The sequence below is a fragment of the Girardinichthys multiradiatus genome, chromosome 12, assembly GCF_021462225.1.
Source record: "Girardinichthys multiradiatus isolate DD_20200921_A chromosome 12, DD_fGirMul_XY1, whole genome shotgun sequence".
Classification (NCBI taxonomy): Eukaryota; Metazoa; Chordata; class Actinopteri; order Cyprinodontiformes; family Goodeidae; genus Girardinichthys; species Girardinichthys multiradiatus.
This window is the reverse complement of record NC_061805.1, coordinates 33,035,927-33,053,862: the sequence shown is the minus strand read 5'-3', so window position 1 is coordinate 33,053,862 and position 17,936 is coordinate 33,035,927. Positions and strand designations below refer to the sequence as shown.

The following is a 17,936-nucleotide window of genomic DNA, read 5'->3' as shown; positions in this document are numbered from 1 at the left end:
GACGTTTGGCATTGGCATGAGTGAACATGAGGTATATATATATATATATATATATATATCTGATGAGTGAAAGTAAATTTTTGACCTAACCCCTGAGAGACCAGTGTGGAGTTTAGATATCTAAGCCAAAGTAATGTTAGATGTGAAAACAATGTAAAGGTTTAAATAAAAACAAAGTCAGAAGGATTTTAAAGACAAAACCATTTGTGTCCAAATTAAGCTCAAAACAGTAAACATGACATGACTGATTTATATGTAGTTTATTAAGGCTTTAAATACATGAATCCCCTGTGGATATATGTTTTGTAACACTAACATAAAGGTCACCATTACATGGTTCAGGGTCAGATGAATAAAAGAGTTTCTGGTTAGTATTGGTAACATTATCATTACACAAAGACATAATGAAACAAATTGTACACATTCTTATCGTTTCTGTATAATGAAATTAATTCCTTACGTCACAGATTACAGACTTTTATCACAGTTGAGAATAATACAAACTGAAGAACAAAGATGATCCAATTGATGGCATCCAAGCTGTATTTGGATAAACTATGAGCCCTGAAACATCTTTTAAACATACTGTCACAAGCATGAAAAGTAAAATGCATATGGGTTTAAAAACACTACATAAATACTGAGCAGAGGACAAGCTTGCAAAATGTTTGTGTATACAAGATAAATGACAAAGTATGTAAAATGTTTTTTTTTTTTATAGTAATTAACATTTCTAAGCCACATTCTTGTTTCTTTGTTGATTTTACTGCTGCCTCAAACACACAGCAGGATAAAAGGTATTCATTGTATACAAGTCTGAGAAATGCAGGGGAAAAAAAACATAAATAAATTTCAAATGAATTCTGGTGCAGCAGGAATGAAAAGAAATAGATAAGTAGGAGATTTATGGCTTCTTAGAAGTAAAGAGCTCCTTTCCGAGTCCTATCCCAATCCTAAATATCAGAGCACATTTCAGCACACTGTTTGTCTGATATGTGCGTGGCTAGAGACTCAATGATGTCCAACAACAGCAGCTGGCTGAGAGACCGCAGGTTGGGGAGCTTGGATACCTTTGGGAGGGGAGAACAAGGCAAAATGAAAAAATGTGTCAGAAATAAAGACAATGAGAGAGAGAAAAACAGACAATAAGAAGCTGTTGATTGCACATGCACAAAAAAAGTGAAAACAGTGCAAAAAAGAAGCAGAACAGAAACACAAACAGCAGAGCCAACTCTCCAATGAAGAAAAGTGAAAATTGAATGTTTCACTGTTTCGTTAGATAACAAACAACAATCAGTGTGCCACTGCGGCGCCCCGTCGTGCTTTGATGAAGTGCTTACACAGCCGGCCAAGCTGTAAACAGTCTCCTCTCTACTCAAAAAATGGAGCGTTTCAGCTAAGAGGTCAAACGTGTCAGTTTCCCCACAAAGACGATGAGACTAGAGGGTTAGCTCAGCTGCACTGAGTGGGCAGCACACCCTCAAGGCTCCAAATACAAGCCCACCCACCTTGATGAACTGGTGGACAATAATGTGGAGGCAGTGCCTCTTCATGTCCAGAGCCTGCGTCTTGTCTGCTGCCTCCAGGATCTGGGGGTGTCGAGAAGAGAAGAAATTCCTTATTCAGAAAGAGATCATGTTTCTCAGTTAGGTCACAGATTTCCCCAGGGTGGAGAATATAAAATACCTGCAGGACGTTTTCCACAGTCACATTCATCTCCAGATTCTGCTTACAGTAAGCCTGGAGCCTATTATTGGAAAAGCCGTAGTAATAGGGAGCAGCAAACAAATAGCTGGTTATTGAGGGTCAAGGCAAAATGCTTCACGTGTAGAAAAAAAAAGCTCTGTGAAACAGACCAAATATTCAAAAAGAACAAGTTTAAACAATAAAGTTGTACATACATTATATCAAAACCATCAGTTAGCCTTTAAAGTGAAACATTTTTAACTCAGGACTCCCTCGAATAACTTACAAATGTAAATGGCCTGTACTTGTATAGCGCCTTTTAGTCCCCAGAGACCCCAAAGCGCTTTACATTACAAGTCAGTCATCCACCCATTCACACCCTGACAGTGGTGAGCTACATTGTAGCCACAGCTACAATGTAGCAATCGGCGCCACTGGGCCCTCTGGCCACCATCAACAGGCAAGGCGGGTGAACTGTCTTGCCCAAGGACACAGGACGAACCACTACCATAGAAATGTTTCCATTTCCTTCTTTATATTGTTCCCTCCCATTACCACTATCAGAGCTTATATTTATGTCATCAATATGTTTTCTGTCCAGTTCAACAGAAGCTAAAGAAGAACTTGGCCAAACATCTAGAAACATATAAATCTCAGAGGATGCAGAGTCTAAAACGTTTTCAACCTGAACAGATGAAAACATCTGAAGCCAGATTTCCATGTAATTTAACGGGAACTTTGCGATTATTGTTACAGTTAAATGCAATTTATCATAGTTTGAGAAGGATACAGAGAATCTTCTGGAGGCATGTTGACGTCCCCGTAGTAGATGTAGCGCAGCATGGACTCAAACGCCTGCTTGCTTGGGACCATTTCACCAATGGATATATTCACCTGACCGTCTTCTGGCATGAAGGAGCGGAACATCGCCTCAAAGTAACTGGAACATCGATATAAAGAGTCCGTTAGTGTCATTACTAAGATGTCTGGAAAACAATGACTATCAATAGGAAAAGGTGCTCCTGTCCAGATGTGCAGTGCCTAGCAGAACTATTAATACCCCTTAAACTTTTTCAAGTGTTTCATGATTTTTTGATCTATCAACATAAAGTAGCACATTTATAAAGTAGAAGGAAAATGATACATGGTTTTCAAAATTATTTACAAATACAAATCTGAGGTTGTATAACAGTATAAATGTGTTGCCCTCTCAAAATAGCTCAACACATGCCATTAATGTCTAAACCAGTTTTCTGAAGACCAGAAGACTAAGGACATGGATTACTGGAACCATGTCCTGAGGTCTGATGGAGTCAAGATGAACTTTTAGTTCAGATGGTGTGACAGCAACCAGGTGCGGAGTACAAAGACAAATGTGTCTTGCCTTCAGTCAAGCATGGTATGGGTGTGTCATGGTTTAAGGCTGAATGAGTGCTGCCAGCTGTGGGGGGCTACAGTTCATTGAGGGAACCATGAATGCCAACATATACTGTGACACACTGCAGGGAGCTGCAGGGCAGTATTCCAACATGATAATGACCCCAATCACACCTCCAAGACGACCACTGGCCAGTCCAGTACTGGACTGGACTGGCCAAGCATGTCTCCAGATCTAAACACTATTGAGCATCTGTGTAGGTCTCCACCTTCCATTTGAGGGTGTCCCACAGATGCTCAAGGTCTCCGACATCCACCAGCTCTGTAATGACATCATGGGGGAGAGGAAGAGGATTCCAGTAAAGCACATTTTCACTTAGGGGTGTACCAACTTTTGTTGCCAGCAGTTTAGTCAATATTAGCTGTGTGTTGAGGGGACAGCTAATATACACTGTTATACAAGCTGTGCACAGACTACTTTACATTGTATCAAAATGGCATATATTCAGTGTTTTTAAATAATAATAATAATAAAGACTTTACTGATCTTACAATGGAGAAATTGTCCTCTGTATTTAACCCATCCCTTAGGGAGCATTCAGGGGCTAAAGGTGTTGCTCAGGGACCCAAAGTGGCAGGCTGTGGGATCCTCTCCAGGACGCAAATGCCCTGCTCTCTAACCACTAGGTTAGAGACACTTCCCTTTTCCAATAAAAAGATACACTGCCATATTTACAAAAATGTGAGGAGTGTACACACTTTGGCAAGACACTGTAAATACTCTGATACCGTAAATAGAATCCTGTGCAAATAGTTGCCTTAAGAAATGACCTAAGAAGTGAACAGATTCCACCAAACACTGAACAGCAAATTAAATACACCATTCTCCACTGTGAAACATGGTGGTGGAGCATCATGATGGACATAAAGCCAGACCTACAATGAAACCAAGACCTAAGATATTTGTCTAGTTCTTAATACTTAAAATTCCAAGAAAATACTTTAAAGTTCTGGTTGTAATGTGACAAAATGTGAAAAAGGTACCAGGGGTATGAGCACCACCAACATCTGAGCAGAAAAAATAAAAATTTCTGACACATACTTTGTGTTTCCAATACCTGGATCTAGCTGCAAGTATGGCTTTGTGTGCCGGTCGAGGATGACCGTCTAACAGCAGAATAATGTCACAGAACTCCAGACCTCCTCCCTCCAGGTAAGCTTTCATGTCCTGGACCAGGGAGGTCCCGATGTCCACAGGTTGGTCTGAATATACTCTTGGGGGAGCCTGCTGTTTCCGCCGCACTATCTCCACTATCAGTGGGGTGGAAAGATGCTCAAACTCTTTGGTCATAATCACCTGATTAAAGTGGGACTCCTTCACCACAAAGTTGAGGCAGTGCTCCTGGAAAAGGGGAATATTTTGTTGGCATTAAGGTCAGAATTTATTATTTATCTCTCCCTAGTCTATCTGATGTTCAAGACTAACTTAACATTAGTAAAATAGAGATTTGTGTAATAGGTATGATAAACTGAAAGTCAAGGTAAAGACTTACTGAACTACAACCACTAGAGGTCAGTAAAAGCACGATTTGTATCTGGTGGTTTGGAGATTTTAAATCTGGGATGTACCTTGAGCTGGTCCAGTTGCAGCTTGTTGGCGTTCTCACAAACACTGAGAACATTCTGCAGATCCACAGATGCCTCGATGTACTGCACACAAAGCTGCTCCAGCCGTGAAAGCTTAAAACTCAGAGCGAGTTTGTACACGTCCATTATCAGAAGAACGTCCTGGACATGACCTGTTTGAAAATACATGAATACTTTTTTTTCTCACCAGCATGTTGCTGCATTTAGCATATAAACAGGGAAAGGTTAGGTGTACCTCTGCGGGGGTACAGAATCTTGTCAGTGTAGAGAAACTGCATTAGGACTTCAAAAGGCTGGGCTTCTGCTTCCCTGATGGTTACCTCCAGCAGGGGCTGTGTGCCTGATGGCCTATTGCCTACTGGGACATCTCGTGGGCCTCCCGCTGCTCCCTCATCACTTTCATCACTGCTTTCCCGTTTGGTCCTCTGCTAAACAACAACTTAAGCAACATCTTTTCTGTGTTTCGGTTCACCAGTATCTGAATAATACAATTATTTACTTAAGCATTTTAAAGCAACTTAGGGCAGCGGGTGCTTTATACCAATGTTGCTGGAACTTTTCAGACATCTGGTTTGCTTTTCAGGCAAACCAGATGCCATGATGTCTCTGAGGGCTGAGTAGTTATGAGAAAGAAATAGCACATACAGGTCCTTCTCAAAAAATTAGCATATTGTGATAAAGTTAATTATTTTCCATAATGTCATGATGAAAATTTAACATTCATATCTTTTAGATTCATTGCACACTAACTGAAATATTTCAGGTCTTTTATTGTCTTAATACAGATGATTTTGGCATACAGCTCATGAAAACCCAAAATTCCTATCTCACAAAATTAGCATATTTCATCCGACCAATAAAAGAAAAGTGTTTTTAATACAAAAAACGTCAACCTTCAAATAATCATGTACAGTTATGCACTCAATACTTGGTCGGGAATCCTTTTGCAGAAATGACTGCTTCAATGCGGCGTGGCATGGAGGCAATCAGCCTGTGGCACTGCTGAGGTCTTATGGAGGCCCAGGATGCTTCGATAGCGGCCTTTAGCTCATCCAGAGTGTTGGGTCTTGAGTCTCTCAACGTTCTCTTCACAATATCCCACAGATTCTCTATGGGGTTCAGGTCAGGAGAGTTGGCAGGCCAATTGAGCACAGTGATACCATGGTCAGTAAACCATTTACCAGTGGTTTTGGCACTGTGAGCAGGTGCCAGGTCGTGCTGAAAAATGAAATCTTCATCTCCATAAAGCTTTTCAGCAGATGGAAGCATGAAGTGCTCCAAAATCTCCTGATAGCTAGCTGCATTGACCCTGCCCTTGATAAAACACAGTGGACCAACACCAGCAGCTGACACGGCACCCCAGACCATCACTGACTGTGGGTACTTGACACTGGACTTCTGACATTTTGGCATTTCCTTCTCCCCAGTCTTCCTCCAGACTCTGGCACCTTGATTTCCGAATGACATGCAGAATTTGCTTTCATCCGAAAAAAGTACTTTGGACCACTGAGCAACAGTCCAGTGCTGCTTCTCTGTAGCCCAGGTCAGGCGCTTCTGCCGCTGTTTCTGGTTCAAAAGTGGCTTGACCTGGGGAATGCGGCACCTGTAGCCCATTTCCTGCACACGCCTGTGCACGGTGGCTCTGGATGTTTCTACTCCAGACTCAGTCCACTGCTTCCACAGGTCCCCCAAGGTCTGGAATCGGCCCTTCTCCACAATCTTCCTCAGGGTCCGGTCACCTCTTCTCGTTGTGCAGCGTTTTCTGCCACACTTTTTCCTTCCCACAGACTTCCCACTGAGGTGCCTTGATACAGCACTCTGGGAACAGCCTATTCGTTCAGAAATTTCTTTCTGTGTCTTACCCTCTTGCTTGAGGGTGTCAATAGTGGCCTTCTGGACAGCAGTCAGGTCGGCAGTCTTACCCATGATTGGGGTTTTGAGTGATGAACCAGGCTGGGAGTTTTAAAGGCCTCAGGAATCTTTTGCAGGTGTTTAGAGTTAACTCGTTGATTCAGATGATTAGGTTCATAGCTCGTTTAGAGACCCTTTTAATGATATGCTAATTTTGTGAGATAGGAATTTTGGGTTTTCATGAGCTGTATGCCAAAATCATCCGTATTAAGACAATAAAAGACCTGAAATATTTCAGTTAGTGTGCAATGAATCTAAAATATATGAATGTTAAATTTTCATCATGACATTATGGAAAATAATGAACTTTATCACAATATGCTAATTTTTTTAGAAGGACCTGTAGAGTGACCCAAGATAGTATATTTGGTATAAAAGTGATACTGGCCAGTTAAAACGAGAAGACCAAAAGTACTAATTTTGGATTTTGGATAAGTGCATCCTCACTAAATTGGAGCACTTTTTTCTGCTGGTGCTTGGAAGTATTTATACACCATAATTGTTTTGTCACTTTTTGTCCAGTTAAAACCACAAACTTTATTTAGGGAATTTTTAGCTTTAAACAAGATTTCTTTTTAAGCAAAAGAAAAAAATGCAAGGTGTGGCAACATTTGTATTCAACCCCTGTGAGTCAAAACTCTGTTGAAACACTCTTTGCTACAAGTACAACTGCAACTCTTTGCACATCTGGAAATTTAAGTTTTTGTTCATTCTTCTTTGTAAAATAACTCAATCTCAGTCAGACTGGAACGAGAATGTCTGTGAACAACATGTTTAAATTGTGGCCACAGATTCTTAATTGCATTTAGGTGTAGGAGCAGGAAGGCGAACCTACATCTAAGTCCAAAAAGTTTAGTTTTGGTCTCATCTGATCATTTTTCCTTGTGTTTGCTGTGTCCGTCCATGTGTCCTTGTCTGTGTTTCTACAATGGCTTTCTTCTTGCCACCCTTCCATTTGTGGAGCGCACAACTAATCAACAGCTTGCCAGTTCATCTTGATTACATTTCACAGCTATTGTGTATCTGGATTGCAATGAACAAGCTGGTGTTTAGCTCACTGTGTGGATTTAAAGAGATTTCCTGCAACAGGGTGATGTGTGTGACTCTGACCTGTCGCTGCCTGTCTCGGGCTTGCAGGATTTTCTTCCTCAGCCACTGACATCTTGCAGTCACTATGGCTATGTGCCCCAAGACTCTCTCCTCTCTCTGTAAACAACACAACAAAGAGGCAAACCAATGAAAAAACAAAACATGCTAGTTGGACCACAGGGAAGTCGAGTTTTAATTTCCATCACGAGGTTGGAAGAACGGCTTCACTTTCACACACCTCGCCCAGAATAAACTCCACATCACAGAACTGACGGTTCTCCCACAGTTTGCCATAATCCTCATGAAGGGTACACTTTGGGTAGCTTGAGAACTGCAAGACAATCATTTATGAAGCAGCCTGTTATCTCTGTCTAAATGATGGATAACATATAGGTGCTAGTTGAGGAGTATTTCAGCAACCATTCCCACTTACCTGGAATCTGTACATCTCCCCACTACGTACATTGTTGTCCACAGTCCCTCCGAAAATGTACATGGCATCTTGGATCACAGCAGCAGCATGGAAAAGTCTCCCACTTGGCATCTGAGTGGGGAAAGGACAAATGACAGTCAGCTCATGTTGAAAAGTGCTTCAGCGCTGCATAAAAAACCTTTAGAGTTCCTTTATTACAATTACAGTAAAATGGTAAACAATGCTCTATTCTGATAACCATCAGTTCTTGTGCACAGAATAAAGAACTGTGGGACTACGGTAGTATTATGGAGCTGACCCAAAAAGAGTAGATGGGTTTCATTTAAGCTCAGGTTGAAATCACAAGAAGAAACTAGGACCGTTCATCCACATTTTGATGTAAACTATGGCTATTCCTGGGCTTTTTTTCAATTGTGTTGTACTTGTGACAATGTCAAAAGGATATTCTATTCCAGACTTTTTTCCTGAAATCTAAGTCTTTTACAAACATAAAAACAAAAATGGATGGATGGATGGATGGGGGAAGAAAACAGAAGAAACAAACTAATGACATAAGAAAGAAAGAAAGGACACAAAGAAGGATGGATGAAAGAACAATTTTTAGACAATGGAATAGGGTAAGTATTGAAAAACAAAGATTTTTTATATACTTTTATTTTCCTATTACAAATTTATGCACACCTGGAAAATGTTGAAATCAATTTCATTAATTTTCTAGACTGCATAGGAACTCTGTGGGATGCCTCTGAAGTCACATGAGGGACTTGAAAAATCCAACATGGCTTCCTTTTGTACAGAAGCTGAGAGTTGCTGTAATGAACTATTGTATCTCTGTCAGTGAACAGCTCATTGGATGTTTATTTGTTTGGATAAGGAATAAACAAACACGTTAATGTATTAGTAATTCACTCTGTTAAGAAAGCATATTCTTTAACATCTGTATGACATAAAGGTTCTGTATCGCTTACTCTAGTTCATACCTCACTGTCTTGACTGGGCTGAATCACCTCCCAGGTCTGAGAGTCCACATCATAACAGTGGAGCTCGTTGGGGAGAGTGTTGTCAGCAGCACCTCCAAATACATAGAGGTGCCGATCAAAGGCAACCATAGTGTGTCCGTAGCGTCTCTGAGGAGGAGGAGGAGAGCCCCGCAGTAAATGTTCCGTTGGGATGCGTGTCCACCTGCAAAGATGGATTTTATTAACTTTATTGAGATGCAACAAATATCTGAGCTTTATAAAAAAACTGTTTACTCACATGTGACCTTTGAACTCAAACTGAAACAGATTATTAGTGATTTTGGCCCCACTCTGACCGGAGAACACAAACATCTTATCCCGGCATACAGCGACAGGGAAGTTACAGCAAGAGGGGGGAATCTCCCCACTCTGGTCGATCTGGCGGAAATAGACAGAGGGAGATAAATCTTTTCTAGCCATTTTACTTGTTATGATTTTAATTTAAAGTAAGAATTTAACAAACCTCTTCCCAGCATGCGTGTTCTCGATCCTGCAGACTGATTGTCCACATGTCATTGAGCCTACACACAAACATAAAACATTATTGGATAAAGATTCAGCACATTGATGTCAGAGTGTGATTGGAGAAAACGTTTAAAAAAATAAAAATAAAATCATACCTGGCGTTCCCATCGTAGCCAGCAAAAATCCACAGCTTGTCGCTGTAAACTGTTGCACCATGTGCAGATCTGGCCACTGGCAAGCTAAAACAGAGTCAAAAAACAAGGAGATAAAAAGTTCTGCATATTGTAACCCTGCAAAGAACATAATTTTAACTGTAAGGTAATAAAAACTAATGGAGCATGATAATACTTCCTTCCAGCACTACAGAACACTTCTGTTTTAGATTATTACTTTTAATATCAATAAACACTAATAAATTCAAAGAATAATAATAATAAAAAACATTTACATAACGGCCCTTTTCTTGAATTTACTGATCCATAACGTATAAAAAAGTTCAAATGTTTACCTTCCCTCCACTTTCCACTCTGTCCACTGACCCGTGGCAAACTTGTACTCAAAAAGGTCGTTTTTGTTTTTCAAGTTTGAATTTGAATAAATATCTCCTGTGTAGCCCCCTGACATATCACAGAATAAAACAGTACACCATTTGAGGGTTCAACAATAGTAGAAAAGAAACGTCTTTTAAAAATTAAAAAAAGGACCAAGTTACCAAAGACAAACATGCTGCTGCCATAGACCACTGCTGAGTGGTGATATCTTGGAGCTGGTGGAGTTCCAGTGGTGAAAGCTCTGTGAAATACATTATGACCTGGTGTTAGATCATTTTCATGTGACAGACCAACACAAGGTAGTACATTTAACTGAAGTAGGTAGAGAACTTTACATGGTTTTAAAATGATTCACAAATATAAATCTGGAAAGCGTGTGTATGTATTCAGCCCCCTTTTATCTGAACCTAAATAAAATCCAGCACAATCATTAAAACACCTAATTAGCAAACAGAATCCACCTCTGTGTAATTTAATCTTGGTATACATCCAGCTGCTCTGTGAAGCCTCCGTGGTTTGTTAGAGAACATTAGTTAACAGTTTCATAAAGATCAACTAGCACAGCAGACAGGTGGAAAATGAACACTGCACACAACCCTGAACACATCATCCATAGGCTGAAACATGGTGCTGGCAGTATCATGATGTGGCAAAACCGTTCTTCAGCAGGAACATCAACTGATTAGAATGGATGGAGCTAAATAGGGCAATTCTGGAAGAAAACCTGTTAGAGATTTCTAGCAGCACATCAACCCTAAAAATACAGACAGCTACAATAGTATGGTTAAGATCAAAGCATATCTATGTGTTAGAATGGCCCAGTCAATGACCAGAATTGCATTCACTTGGGAATTCAAGACAAGACCTAAAAACGGTCATTCTTAGATGTTCTCCATCTAATCTGATGTATAAGGCCTAGTAGAGACACAATCCAAAACACTTTCAGGCTTAACCAAAACAAAAGTTGGTTCTAAAATGGTATTGGATTAAGATTCTGCAAGGTATTGACCTAAATAAATATGACCACACTTTTCAGAAAATCTGACAACCATGTATCCTTTTATTCCACTTCAAAACTGGTCTATGACACACAAATCCCACTAAAACACACTGCTCAAAAAACTAAAGGGAACACTCAAATAACACATCCTAGATCTGAATGAATGAAATATTCTCATTGAATACTTTGTTCTGTACAAAGTTGAATGTTCTGACAACAAAATCACACAAAAATCATCAATGGAAATCAAATTTATTAACCAATGGAGGCCTGGATTTAGAGTCACACACAAACTTAAACTGGAAAAACACTCTACAGGCTGATCCAACTTTGCTGTAATGTCCTTAAAACAAGTCAAAATGAGGCTCAGTATTGTGTGTGACCTCCATGTGTCTGTATGACCTCCCTACAACGCCTGGACATGCTCCTGATGAGACGGCGGATGGTCTCCTGAGGGATCTCCTCCCAGACCTGGACTAAAGCATCCGCCAACTCCTGGACAGTCTGTGGTGCAACGTGACGTTGGTGGATGGAGCGAGACATGATGTCCCAGATGTGGTCAATGGGATTCAAGTCTGGGGAACGGGCGGGCCAGTCCATAGCTTCAATGTCTTCATCTTGCAGGAACTGCTGACACACTCCAGCCACATGAGGTCTAGCATTGTCCTGCATTAGGAGGAACCCAGGGCCAACCGCACCAGCATATGGTCTCACAAGGGGTCTGAGGATCTCATCTTGGTACCTAATGGCAGTCAGGCTACCTCTGGTGAGCACATGGAGGGGGTGCGGCCCTCCAAAGAAATGTCACCCCACACCATTACTGACCCACTGCCAAACCGGTCATGCTGAAAGATGTTGCAGGCAGCAGATCTCTCTCCACGGTGTCTCCAGACTCTGTCACATCTGTCACATGTGCTCAGTGTGAACCTGCTTTAATCTGTGAAGAGCACAGGGCGCCAGTGGCGAATTTGCCAATCCTGGTGTTCTCTGGCAAATGCCAAGCGTCCTGCACGGTGTTGGGCTGTGAGCACAACCTCCATTTGTGGACGTCGGGCCCTCATACCATCCTCATGGAGTCGGTTTCTAACCGTTTGTGCAGACATTGTGCACATTTGTGGCCTGCTGGAGGTCATTTTGCAGGGCTCTGGCAGTGCTCCTCCTGTTCCTCCTTGCACAAAGGCGGAGGTAGCGGTCCTGCTGCTGGATTGTTGCCCTCCTATGGCCTCCTCCACGTCTCCTGGTGTACTGGCCTGTTTCCTGGTAGCACCTCCAGGCTCTGGACACTACGCTGACAGACACAGCAAACCTTCTTGCCACAGCTCTCATTGATGTGCCATCCTGGATGAGCTGCACTACCTGAGCCACTTGTATGGGTTGTAGAGTCCGTCCCATGCTACCACGAGTGTGAAAGAACCACCAACATTCAAAAGTGACCAAAACATCAGCCAGAAAGCATAGGTACTGAGAAGTGGTCTGTGGTCCCCACCTGCAGAACCACTCCTTTATTGAATGTGTCTTGCTAAACGACAAAGATTTCCCCCTGTTGTCTATTCTCTTTGAACAGGATGTGACATTAATTGTTAATCAGTGTTGCTTCCTAAATGGACAGTTTGATTTTACAGAAGTTTGATTTACTTGGAGTTATATTGTGTTGTTTAAGTGTTCCCTTTATTTTTTTGAGCAGTGTATATTGAAGTTTGTGACTATAAAAATACAAAACGTGAGACGGTTAAAGGTATATAAATATTTATGCAAGGTACTGTATATATGCAGGTTTCTCATATAGATGCAGGAACCTTACCGACACCAAGAGCAGTCCTTGACATCAAAGCGAAGTAAGTCATTCAGCATGTTTTTCCTGTTGGGAGGTATAGAGCTGAAACAATCTGCATGTAGTGTACAAAATAGAAAACCATCAGCTGTCAGTCTCAGCAAACACTCACCCATTGTCTCCTCCAAACACATATATGGCATCCCGGTACGCCACAACGGTGTGTTTGCTGCGCCTGAGTAAGGGTGAACGTAGACTCGGGGTGAACACAGGATTAAAGCAAAGAATAGGGATTTGTGAAGATGAGTGGCAGCATGGTACCTTGCACCAACAAACTCATCACATGGAGGGAGTCTTCTCCAGCGGTGTACTGTCTCAAATGGGCCAAAGTTAAGCGTCAGATATTCCACGCTATCCGAACAGCTGTGGTCGAAATCAACACTGGGGGCCACTTTAGTTGACTTGCAGGACATTTTGGCTAGCAACTCAACTGACAGACAGGATCAGTTCTCAGGGCAACTCGTCCGTAGAGACTTTCTCTGTTAGCGACATTGTTAATTGCAGCCCTTGGCTAATAGTGCTATTATATTTTGTAAAAGCATTTAAAGCTTTTTGGGAAGTTTAAAGAAACGTAAAAAATGTCACGGAGTTATCTCCGTGCTATCCTCTGCTTGCTAGCTAGCTATCTAGCGTCATTCGGCTAAGCTAAAAACACAAACAGTGCTACTAGCATTACGCTAAGACATCTGTTAAACCGATCGAACAACTGTATCAAATCCAAATACTTATTGAACAAATCAGTTTCGAGGTATTCGACACGGAGACTTGGAAAAAAGAGGATTGTTATCACAACACGCCCCCGTCACACCGGTTATGGTTTCACTTCTTCTTCTTCTTCTTCTTCTCCCTCTTTTTTTATGGCGGTTGGTAAACAACTATTAGGTGCCTTACCGCCATCTATGGATCAGAGGCTATCATCCCAACATTTTAACTGTTTAAAATTCCTGTTTGTTTGGTTTTTTTTAACTGAAAATACCAACAACTATATCCCCTGATGATATTTGAAGTAATTCCCTTGTCCCTAACTTATTCTTATGAAGATTTCTGACTAATACTTTTCTCTCACGTGAATATTACACCCCCTCGTCCTCCTGACCACATCCTGCTTAAGCCCCATCACTTATTACTGTAGATAATCACATGAAGGATGGTATATCTTTGGTTTTGTTTAGTAGAAAAAAAATTTCTACTTAACATGACTTACAGATGCTGTTGATCTACTCTATGTAACTGTTTAGACCTAACACTACTGCTGTCATTGTCTTGTCCACTTTTCTTAACACTGCATAATATGCTGTCATGGTTAGGTACAGGGGCTGAACAGTAAATATATGAAAAGGCAGCAGAAGTCCAGAGAAAAATAGTGACCAAGATCCCCTTAAAAAGATTTTACTAGAAAATCTTGCAGCTTGGAAGAGAAGTACATGGGAACTAGATTTAGCTTAAAACCTTTGGATCGCGCAAGAGACCGGGAAAACCAAGTATGGATGGGAATAACATGTAAACTCCATGCAGAAAGACTGCCAGTGAGGATTAGAACTCAGGACCTTATTGTTGCACAAACACAGTGCTATATGTGTGCCAGGCTGTTGGAAGGGTTAATCCCACTGTTCATAAGCACTGCAACATGACAGTCCTATTTCCTTTTAACCCATAAAACTAAAGAAATTACATTAAAACAAAAAACAAAACTAGAAGATTTCAGAACACTATAAATATTTACAAAGTTGATTCAAACACTAAATACTAAATCAATTACAATTATGACTTGGAAAACACACTGAACTACAAACCATTTCAGAAATGTAAATCAGGAGATTTTCTATAATTAATCATTTGCTGTCAAATTATGGTAAATCTTTTATACCTTAGGATCATTATAATTGTGTCCAAACATGCATTGGCAGTCACTGTAATTAGTTTATTCTTATTAAATAATTAACTCATTGTCAAAAGCAGTTACAGGAAGAAGATGCAAACTTCATGCAGAAAGAACCCTGGCCGGGAGTCGAACTTAGGACCTTCTTGGTGCAAGGAAACTACCAACTGCTACCAACTGCGCCACCATGCAGCCCAGTCATATACAAAAAAAGTATGCAACAATTCATGTGTTCATACTTTTTCCTACTCCATTTCAAACAGGTTTTTGATTTGTTTCCTGTGTGTATATATTGTTGTATTTGTTTGTCTTTATTACCTGTTTATTCACTTCTAAATATAAATATCGTTTTTCTGCTCTGACCCGTTAGAATAAACAAACAACAAAAAGCATATTAATATTATTACTATTGTACTGAAATGAACTACAAGGAAATTGACACAACTAAAACAATATACAGTCATATAAATTAGAATCGATGTTCCAATGAAGGTTGTTCGTCAGAATAAAAGCACCTTTGGAAAATAACAACCTTTAAACAGGTATTAAACATGCCATGTCATTTTCTACCGCTTATTCCATAGTGGGTCGTGGGGGAGCTGGTGCCTATCTCCAGCAGTCTATGGGCAAGAGGCAGGGTACACCCTGGACAGGTCGCCAGTCCATCGCAGGGCAACACACATACAACCATGCACACACTCATTCATACACCTAAGGGAAGTTTAGAGTTACCAATTAACCTAACAGGCATGTCTTTGGACTGTGGGAGGAAGCCGGAGTACCCGGTGAGAACCCATGCATGCATGGGGAGAACATGCAAACTCCATGCAGAAAGAGCCCCAGGCCAGGAATCAAACCCAGGACCTTCTTGCTGCAAGGCAACAGTGCTACCAACTGCGCCACCGTGCAGCCCAGGTATTAAACATAGTTTACTTACTTGACTCAGTAAGTAAAACACAATTTATAGATTAATGAAAAGTATGTTTAATATAGGTATTAAACATACTTTTCATTAATCTATAAATTGTGTTTTACTTACTGAGTCAAATTACTAGAACAAATAAACTTTTCAATAATATTTTATTTTATTAAATATGACTGTAGTTCTTGTATCATGTTACTGATTTTCGTTTACATAGGTGTTGGAATAATTGAATATAGATTTATCTTATATATTTTCCTTTTCTTTAACTTGACTATTTGATCTTTATAACTTTTCATGATGTATGTGTGAGTAAGGATGTGATGAGTTTGTCTGCAGGCAAACATCAAAAGTGGAGCTGAGAAGGAAGCAGTCACAGATGAGGGTGTCATAAAGATGAAGGCTGATTGTGCTGAACAGACAACACACTGATCTTAAGGATGGGGGAGACTGTGGAAGTGTGTTGTTACAAGATAATGATGTTTATGACCTGTTTACGATGCAGCTGTTTTTCCCATCCTTAGAGAGCAACATTCATTGTAACCAGGGACCCCCAAAGATAATAAAAAGAGAGGTACGGACAGATGGTTTTCAGAGCGGTAGGAGATTTGTAACTGAAAGCACATCTCTGTCCGTTCTCCTCGTAGCGAGTGAAATAACTAATTCTTTGTCTTTCTCTTCTTTTTGTGATGATTATAAGTATTTTAGGTTGTTTGAACCTGACAATAGGCCTATCAAGTTATTGTGGTTTCTAAAGAAAAAATTGAGTTTGTATGTTTTATTTTTGCTACACAAATAGCAAGGAAGCAAGGAAAAAGTACTTCAGTGGTAAGTGGAGAGAAGCTCCTTCTTTACTGTACTTTAACTGCAATCCAAAAGTCTTTTCACATTATTATGTACATCCACTGTATGTTTCTCACTGTCTGAAGCCACTGGTTAACCTGTAACTCATGTGTTAAATTTCTAATCTGTAACTTAACTTGGCATTTAATGTCAATAAAGAAATCTTGTTTATTTTTATGTTAAAAGGTATAAACACAGAGCAATCCTGGACCATAAAGTACAGTACACATTAAAAATAGCAACAGTAGAAAATGTAAGCTTTGGATTGTTATTTTCAACATAGACAATGTTACATTTTACTAAACAATAACAAAAGTATTGTAGCATCTTGTTGGCAGAAATGAGGAACTATAGGGAAACCAGTAGATAACAAATGAATGAATGATCAAATAAGTCCCTTAATAAATACTGAACCAAACAAGAAAAAAAAAAAACACAATAGAAATAGAAATAGATGATTTATTATTAAACAAATGTAAATGAAGAAACATGCAAGTCTTACAGAGTAATAAAAAAAATATATATAATTACTTTCCTCTGTTGATTTCCTTTTGCCACTGCAGGTTATGACAACAAGGCTGCGTACAATCAATGATTCAATTCAATAAATGTTTAACACTGTTAACACTGTTATTTACCATCAAAGCACATATAATACATATATACATATGTACATATAACGATAACAGATACTGGATATATATATATATATATATATACAGGGGTTGGACAATGAAACTGAAACACCTGTCATTTTAGTGTGGGAGGTTTCATGGCTAAATTGGACCAGCCTGGTAGCCAGTCTTCATTGATTGCACATTGCACCAGTAAGAGCAGAGTGTGAAGGTTCAATTAGCAGGGTAAGAGCACAGTTTTGCTCAAAATATTGAAATGCACACAACATTATGGGTGACCTACCAGAGTTCAAAAGAGGACAAATTGTTGGTGCACGTCTTGCTGGGGTATCTGTGACCAAGACAGCAAGTCTTTGTGATGTATCAAGAGCCACGGTATCCAGGGTAATGTCAGCATATCACCAAGAAGGACGAACCACATCCAACAGGATTAACTGTGGATGCAAGAGCAAGCTGTCAGAAAGGGATGTTCGGGTGCTTACCCGGATTGTATCCAAAAAACATAAAACCACGGCTGCCCAAATCACTGCAGAATTAAATGTGCACCTCAACTCTCCTGTTTCCACCAGAACTGTCCGTCGGGAGCTCCACAGGGTCAATATACACGGCCGGGCTGCTATAGCCAAACCTTTGGTCACTCATGCCAAT

At 40.3% G+C, this 17,936-nt stretch overlaps 1 protein-coding gene across 2 annotated transcripts; it reads right to left on the bottom strand.

The window, feature by feature from the left end:
* Positions 1-245: 245 nt before the first annotated feature.
* lztr1 (leucine-zipper-like transcription regulator 1) lies at positions 246-13,862 on the bottom strand. Of its 2 annotated transcripts, none has more exons than XM_047382336.1 (19): positions 13,271-13,862; positions 13,122-13,184; positions 12,980-13,036; positions 10,340-10,419; positions 10,136-10,244; positions 9,783-9,866; positions 9,626-9,683; positions 9,401-9,540; positions 9,124-9,325; positions 8,144-8,254; positions 7,949-8,041; positions 7,732-7,827; positions 4,946-5,138; positions 4,693-4,862; positions 4,182-4,465; positions 2,477-2,626; positions 1,687-1,792; positions 1,509-1,589; positions 246-1,070 (listed from the first exon to the last, which is right to left on the bottom strand). In XM_047382336.1, the coding sequence occupies exons 1-19, from the start codon at positions 13,420-13,422 to the stop codon at positions 954-956; spliced, it is 2,346 nt and encodes a 781-aa protein (XP_047238292.1). In that variant the 5' UTR covers positions 13,423-13,862; the 3' UTR covers positions 246-953. The 2 variants fall into 2 exon arrangements, with proteins under 2 accessions (XP_047238292.1, XP_047238293.1); XM_047382337.1 differs by having other exon boundaries at positions 4,946-5,135.
* Between the last annotated feature and the right edge of the window lie 4,074 nt (positions 13,863-17,936).

Coding starts and splice junctions, on each gene's coding strand:
- lztr1 (XM_047382336.1), bottom strand. CDS start 13,422: ATGTCCTGCAAGTCAACTAAAGTGGCCCCCAGTGTTGATTTCGACCAC. Junction 8,255..9,123: donor AGCCCAGTCAAGACAGTGAG/GTATGAACTAGA, acceptor TTCCCCACTCAG/ATGCCAAGTGGGAGACTTTT. Junction 7,828..7,948: donor TGGAGTTTATTCTGGGCGAG/GTGTGTGAAAGT, acceptor TGTTGTTTACAG/AGAGAGGAGAGAGTCTTGGG.